The following is an 8,305-nucleotide window of genomic DNA, read 5'->3' on the forward strand; positions in this document are numbered from 1 at the left end:
TATCTTTATTATATTGGTCAGGTAATTAACCCACTCTTGCCCTAAATAAAGACACTATTGCCATCTTCCAAGGCGATACACAAAAATCCTTGAAAGCTAGTCCAGAACAGAAGCTGATATAAGACGTGAAAAAGAATTGCAAGGCTGTTGGAGAATTGCCTCCCAATAGAATGCACTCTTCCCTTTAAAATTTGAGAATAATTGACTGAATAAAAAGATCCATTGAAGATTTTTGATACCAAGACTGACCTCAGTTGTGTGGTGACGTGGGGTTGTTAAAGACTGAAGGAGGCAGGAAGAGACACAGATTTCCCAGGACACTTCAAAGGAGAGACAGATCTACGGGAGATGTTAACCTAGGTGAGAAATGAGAGGTGAGAGCAAATGAAAAGAAAGAATAATATCACATATTTTGAATAAATTGAAATTTGTTAGCTTATTAGAAAAAAATCTAAGAGCCATTCACGATTACAACAAATCATTCTGCATGAATTGATAACAAATTTAAAGCTCTCTCAATTTTAAAAAAGAAAAATAGAACATTTTTGCAGTCTTACAATAGGAGAATATTTCTTAAAGAGAATAGTAAACATCTATAAAGGAAAAAAGCATTAAGTTATGTTAACATTAAGAATTACTCCTCATCAAGATACACACACACACACACACACAGAAAGACAAGACAGGAAGAGAAAGAGAGAGAACAAAGAAAGAAAACATGTCCAGCTGATACATAGAACTAATACGAATATAGGAAAAAGACAACACATTGGAAAAAATGGACAAAATAAAGTTATGAATACTTCAAAAAGAGGTTTCCAAATTCATAACAAATATGTGAAAATATGCTCAACTTCCATAAAAAACAAAGGAAATGAAACTAAAATCACTACTTGGTACCAGAAAGTATCACACACCAACAAGAAGTCTAAAAATAAAAATGGAAAAAATTAAAAGTGTTGACTAGGATGTGGATGAACCAAGACCTCTGACACTGCTGGTGGGTGTGAAAATTGGTACAAACATTGTAGAAACCTCTTCAGCACTATCTCCTAAAGCTAAAGATGTGTAACCCTGTCACCAACAGCTCCACTATTACATATAGAGCCAACAGAAATTGGTATGTGTGTCATCAAATCATGTTCTCAATTTGCATACCAGCTGCATCTCTAATATTCTAAAACTGAAAATCAACCATATGCCTATTAACAGTGGAATGATCATTTTAATTGTTATATTCATACAATAGAATATTATACAGCAATGCAAATGAATGATTAATAACAATATGAAGCAATAAATTCACAAACAATGCAAATAATTACAAAAGCCAAATACAAAAGCATTAGTTCTCTATGATTTCTTGTCTATAAAATACAAAACAAGCAAATATGACCTGTGTTGTTAGACGTCAGAGCAGTGTTTCCCCTGAGGATTAGTGACTGGGAGAGAGCACAAGGCACTTCTGAGGGTCTGGCAATATTCTCTTTATTGATCTAGTATTGATCTCTTTATTGATCTGAGTACAGAAAGGTGTTCACTTTGTGAACTCTCACTGAGCTATGCACTTATGACCTGTGCATGTGTCTTCAAACATTTAAAATACATCTCACCAATCAAACAGGTGGGATATGGTGGATAGATAAGTATTTTAATGTCTTTATATTAAAAAGTTGGGATTTAACAGTATTAAATACAGTGACACTGTGATTAGCTTTTAAATGCATGCTGAAATTTCTAGGTAAAATATAACAAATAATCATTATACAACTTTCAAAGAACAGAGGTCAATTATATTGTAGAATTATAATACAGAAGTACTTTTAAAAAAATAATAGATGGGGCTGGCCTCCTGAGGTAGCGGTTAAGTTTGGAACATTCCACTTAGGTGGCCTGGGTTCATGGTTCAAATCCTGGACATGGACCTACACCACTCATCATGCTGTGGCAGTGACCCACATATAAAGTGGAGGAAGATCGGCACAGATGTTAGGTCAGGGCTAATCTTCTTCAGAAAAAAAAACCACTCCAATTCTCTCCTATAGTTGAGAAAATATCCACTTTGCTCTTGGAAAACTAAGGAACCACAAACTCCACATAAAGAAAATGGATTCATGTCTTTCTCTTTCAAATGGCTCTCCCTACAGCGCTCCAATTTTAATGCTAGTCTCCGTCATAAACTAACTTCATCACTTGAGAGACAGGAGTGTGCACCTCCAAATCTCTTTCTTGCAAACATGCCCAAATCATCTTCACAAACGAGAAAAATCTGCCCTCTGTAGCCCCCAATTCCATGCAATTTACACTTTTAAAAATTTTCATATTCACCTAATGCTTTTTAAAAATCAGATAAAAGGTAATTTTATGCTATCTTTTGCCCCACTCCGGCTCAATCTGGCAATTTCTACCTGAAAATATTTAAATATGCTTATCTTCCTTCATAACATCATTTTTTAAATAAATGACTAGGGCTTCTCTAAGGATGTAATGTAACAAAACTCATAACTGGCTCCAAAAAGCTTTATTCACTGACTGAATTTCCACTCCAGCACTATTAGATTCAGTTTCAGTAATGACCTGCCACACATGGTTCCATTTTCATGTACCTCGTCTTAAATTCCATGCCTAGTTCATTTCTGGGAAATGTACTATGATAGATTTAAGTTACATACTTGAAGACTTCTCCATAGTATTGTGATTGTTTTAGGAACTGGAGTTTATTACTGTGTAAATTCTGAACTCTTCCATGGCAAACATCAGTAAAACTACAGTCACATAAGAATTTATATGATAATTATATAATATTTCCTTACAATTACTACTATACCTTATTGTTTACTTTGAAGAAGACATTCAGCATTCTCCGTTTACATTCTTCGGTCAAGAACTCATAACTGTACTTAGAACACTGAGGGGAATGAATGAATTACCAAATGAACATTGAGCGAATACATGCAATTCACATATTTCCCATAAGATTTTGTATTCTTTTCCAGGCAAAGAAGAGCCTGGATACACAGGAGTCAGGGCTTATGAGCAGAAAGGGGCTGGCAGTTGGGAAACACAGTCTTTATTGCAGTGGCGTTCAAGAGAAACTATTTAGGATTGATAAAAATAGCCAGACACACTTGAAAGGTGGAGGAAAGAGTGTAAAAATAGACAAAGGCACTCACCAGGAGAAGGGTAGTTTGGGTAGCGCTGGACTCAGGGGAGGATCTGGAGGAGACGTTGTCTTATGAAGGTGTTGGACCCTCTGGTTGTGGCTGTACAGGATGAACACCATGGAGCCACTGGCCTAGAGCATCATCACCAAACAGAAAAACAACAGCGATTGATAGAAACGCTGCATATAATGAGTCTCCGGTTTTGTCATGATGAACAGCAGAACAGTATCCCAAACTTTTTATGTTTCTTATGTTTTTCTTGCTCCTACTGTTACTTATAAACATAGACATAATCTTGTCACCAAACAGTTCTGTTATTACATATGCAGCCAACAAAAATTTGTATGTGTGTCATAAAACATGTTCTAAATTTACATATCAGTACTATTCTTAATAGTCTCAAATTGAAAACTACTCATATGCTTTTTAACAGTGGAATGATTAAATTAGTTGTTTTCTGTTCACACAATAGAAACCTATATAAAAATACAAATGAATGATAAATAACAACATGCAGCAATAAATTCATGAACAACATAAAGAATTACAAAAGCCAAATACAAAAGAGTTAAGGCTCTATTATTTTTTCATCTAAAATGCAAAACAGGCTAATGTGATCTGTGCTGTTAGCTGTCTGACTAGTGTTTCCCCTGAAGAATACTGACTGGGAGGGAGCACGATGGTCTTCTTGGGGTCTGACAACATTCTCTTTATTGATCTAAGTACTGAGTACAGATTGTTTTCCCTTTGTGAATTTTCATTGAGCTATGCACTCATGACCTGTGCATGTCTTTAAATTTTTTTTTTTTAAATTGAGGTGCATTTTTTTTGTTGTTGAAGATTGGCACCTGAGCTAACAACTGTTGTCAATCTTCTTCTTTTTTTTTTCTGCTTTACCTTCCCAACCCCCCACATACATAGTTGTATATCTTAGTTGCAGGTCCTTCTAGTTGTGAGATGTGGGACGCCGCCTCAACGTGGCCTGACGAGCGGTGCCATGTCCGCGCCCAGGAGGCGAACCCTGGGCCGTGGCAGCGGAGCGTGCGAACTTAACCACTCGGCCACGGAGCCAGCCCCTAAATTTTTAAATACATATCGCCAATCAAAAGGTGGGATATGGTGAATAGATTAGTATTGTAATGCCCTTATATTGAAAAGGTGGGGTTTAATAGTAACAAATACAGTAATGCTGTGATTAGCTTTTAACTGTGTGCTGAAATTTATAGATAAAAAGAAACAAATAATGATTATACAACTTGCAAAGAAAAGGGGCCATTATAGTGTAGAATTATGAAGGAAGGCATTTAAATATTAATACAAAAGAAGTTAACATAGATAAAATAAGAAAATAAATTCCATTGGTATCGCAATGCATCAATTATTATATTTAACTTAAATAGACTAATTACTTATTTTAAAATCAAACACCTTTTAGTGCACTAATTCACAGTTTTTGAAGAGATATGGCCAAATAATAGAATTAAAGTGGGAATATGGAAAATAAATTTTATGTAATTTTAACAATTAAACAACTAGAATCATAATATATATATATCAGCTAACATATACTTAAAGATTTATCATTATTGCAATTAATAATTAATTACTTGTATTATTTAATAAATATTAAAAATAATTATGTTCAATTTTTCTTAATTTACAAGTTTCCAATATATTGGTTAATGGATAATAAACATGATTTACTTTCTATGGATATACACATAAATACACATAGATCTCACATAGACCTGTAAATATATTTATATACACAATGTAAGCATATGTGTTTCTATATATTTCTATTTTCACTTCTTTTTGCTTTGTGATCTAATTTCTGGTAAATATATGTCTATTTTAATCATAAATAGGAGTTCCTCTTTGTGTTACAAGGTTGGATATATATATTCATTAGGCCAAAATAATTATTTTGTTTTTCAAATTGTTGAATTCTCAATAGTTTGCATCAGCTTCAGAATGCAAGTACAGAGAAAAATGTATAAAAATCTCTCCTAATATTGAGGAAGTATCCACTTTCCTCCTGGAAAATCAAGGAGCCACAAAATCCACATAAATAGAATGGATTCATGTCTTTCTCTTTCAAATGGCTCTTCCTACAGTGCTCCATATTTAATGGAAGTCTCCATTATAAACTAATTTCATCATTTTAGAGACAGGGGTGTGCACCTTCAAACCTCTTTCTTGCCAACATGCTCAAACCATCTTCGCAAAAAAAGAAAAATCTGCCATCTCCAGAACACAGTTCCTTGCAATTCACCTCTGTTAAAATAGGGACACTTACACGATGTTGTTTAAAAATCAGCTAAAATGTACTTTTATGCTCTCTTTTCTCCTACTCCAGAACAACCTGACCATTTCTACCTGAAAATGTTTAAACTTGCTCATCTCCCTTCATAACATCATATTTGAAATAAATGACTGCTGCTTCTCTAAAGATGTAATGTACAAAACTCATAGGTGACTCTGAAAAGTTTTATCACTGATCCAGTTTCCCCTCTAGCACTAGGGTCTTCAGTTTCAGTAATGATATGACACATGTTGTTCCATTTCCAAGTACCTTTTCAAGAAATTCCATGACTAGTTCATTTCTGGGAAATTTACTGTAGTAGATTTACATTACACACTCAAAGAAATCTCCATAATGTCTAGATATTTTTAGTACTTGATTTTATTATTGCATAAATTCTGCACTCCCCAACAGAAATCATTAGTAAAATCTCAATCACATGAGTATTTACATGATAAGTATACAATATTTTATTACAATTACTGTTATGTCTTATTTTTTATTTTAAAGAAGACACTCAGCATGACCTGTTTACAGTCTCTGGTCAACTACTCATAAATGTACTTAGAACTCTGAAGACTACGAGTGAATTACCAAACAAACATTGTGCAAATACACAGAATTCATAGATTTCTCATAAGATTAAGAGATTTTGTATTCCTTATCCAGGCAAAGCAAAGACTGGATACACTGGAGTCACGGGTCATAAGCAGAAAAGGGCTGGCAGTTGGGAAACATAGAGTGATTATTGACTTGATATTGAAAAGAAGCCAGCTAGGATTGTGAGAGAGAGCCAAACATACATGAAAGATGGAAGAAAGGGTGTAAAAATACACAAAGGTGCTCACCAGGAGAAGGATGGTTTTAGTAGCTCTGGACTCCGGGGAGGATCTGGAGGAGACATTGGTCCTATGAATGTGTTGGACCCTCTGCTTGTGCCTGTACAGTATGAAAACCATGGAACCACTGGCCCACATCATGAGCACCAAACTGAAAACATCAGGGACTGATAGCAATGCTGCATATAAAGAGTCTCTGGTTTTGTCATGACGAACAGCAGAACAGTATCCAAATGCTTTTCGGTTTGTGATATTTTTCTTGCTCCAATTGCTGCTCACAAACATAGCGTACATAACGCTTATCAGCATGTGCAGGACCCAGCACAAGAAAATTGAAGGGACCATGCACTTGAGAGCTTTCATTTTAAGCTCTGCCCACCTGTAGTTTCTGGGGCAGATCATGATGGCCTGGAAGACACTCAAGAGGCAGGTGGTGCCGATAGACACACCCCTGCCCACACCACGAACATAGAAAAAAAATCTGCATCCAAAATCACTGAAGACCTGATACCACCCAAAAGATGACAATGTATAGGGGAGTCCGCTAGAGAATAGAACCAGTAAGTTGGCTACAATCAGGTTCTTGACAATCAAATCTGTGGATCTTAGCCTAGGCCCAGTGAAATAAAGGAAAAGATAATGGCAAAGAAGGGAGAAATTCCCCAGGATTCCGAATGTGGTCTGTAATAAGAAGATCACTCCTACTGCTAATTCGCTAGAGGCCATCCTGTCGGTTGTCAGTGACAGATACTTGTCTTCTGAGTTAGAGGATCCTGCAAGGGAACATGAGACATGGCCTATGTGTATCATGTCAACTGAAATCCAATATTTGCCACTTATGAAGAGTCCCTACTTTTATGAAATTACTTAGTTTTTCTGTCATTTTCAGGCTTCCAAAAGTTGAAAGTCTAACAATTAAAAACCCCTGCAATGTAGGAATCATTGCCATGAAGGCCACACATGCTGTAATTGCTTTATTCCTCACAAATTCCTGGTGCAGGCACTATTACATTTCTTACAAAGATGAGGAAACTATAGGCAATGAAAGGTTAAGTGTTTCCCTTAAATTTACCCACTGGTTAGGAACGGAGTGAGAATTTGAACCTGGCTGGGCTGATAACAAAAGTGGTGCATTTAATCCATAATATGCTAAAATACAAGTTACCTCTGTTCTTCAAATAAGCCAGATCTAAATTTAGTTTTGTGTTTGCACTTTGTCTATTCATTTTAAATGGATGATATTCTGTTTTTTAAAAAAAGGTAATGAAGAATTTCCTCTTACTTATAAAGACTTATTCTATAGGCAAATGTAAAATTTGAATAAAGCTTTAGAGCTCTTAATAAAATGTAGATGCCCTGGTTGCAGTATAAAACTGCAGGATCCTGCCCGTGAAAAGTTGGCTTTAATAAATGCAAGAATGCATCAACATTAGGATGGCAACAGAAACATTTGCTTTTATCCCAGGAACATAAGTAAAATGGCCTGATTCACAGGAACTATGAGAGATGAAACACTGATGTCTGATGAACACTGTCTAATAGAAACCAATTATTACTAATTTCAGAACATGCACATGTCTGTTTATTAATACGTGAGTTAAATAAAGTTATTAGCACTAAGGCAAGTTTTGGGAAAGATAATAAAGTACAAGACACATGCAAAGTGCAAAGTTAAGGGAAAAACTTTGTGTACTGTATTAACCACATACATTTTTTGGATTGGTATTATAACATTTAAAGGCATCAAACGTAACATAATACATTTGAGCCTAACAATGTTATCCAAAACTTACAACAGTATGTTTTTCTTAAATGCTCCTCCCCTCACTTTACATGGGAAAAGTCTCTTAATAATCAATAGAGACACAATCATGCAATCTGTTAAGCACTTCATACACCTGGAGTTAGAGAAAACATTTCTATTCCAAAAATTGCTATCAGACAGACTGTTTCTGCACAGGATCAGATGATTCTGTAGGTTCATCCTATTCTTTATC

The 8,305-nt window shown here is 35.3% G+C and overlaps 1 protein-coding gene across 1 annotated transcript; it reads right to left on the reverse strand.

Annotated features, from left to right (window-relative positions):
- Window positions 1–6,092: 6,092 nt before the first annotated feature.
- LOC124251527 (vomeronasal type-1 receptor 4-like) lies at window positions 6,093–7,118 on the reverse strand. The gene has a single exon (XM_046684403.1). The coding sequence runs from the start codon at window positions 7,116–7,118 to the stop codon at window positions 6,093–6,095; it is 1,026 nt and encodes a 341-aa protein (XP_046540359.1).
- Window positions 7,119–8,305: the final 1,187 nt, after the last annotated feature.

This window comes from Equus quagga, chromosome 13 (genome assembly GCF_021613505.1).
Source record: "Equus quagga isolate Etosha38 chromosome 13, UCLA_HA_Equagga_1.0, whole genome shotgun sequence".
NCBI lineage: Eukaryota > Metazoa > Chordata > Mammalia > Perissodactyla > Equidae > Equus > Equus quagga.

What these genes read in the sequence shown, in the direction of transcription:
- LOC124251527 (XM_046684403.1), bottom strand. Translation starts at nt 7,118, where the DNA reads ATGATACACATAGGCCATGTCTCATGTTCCCTTGCAGGATCCTCTAAC.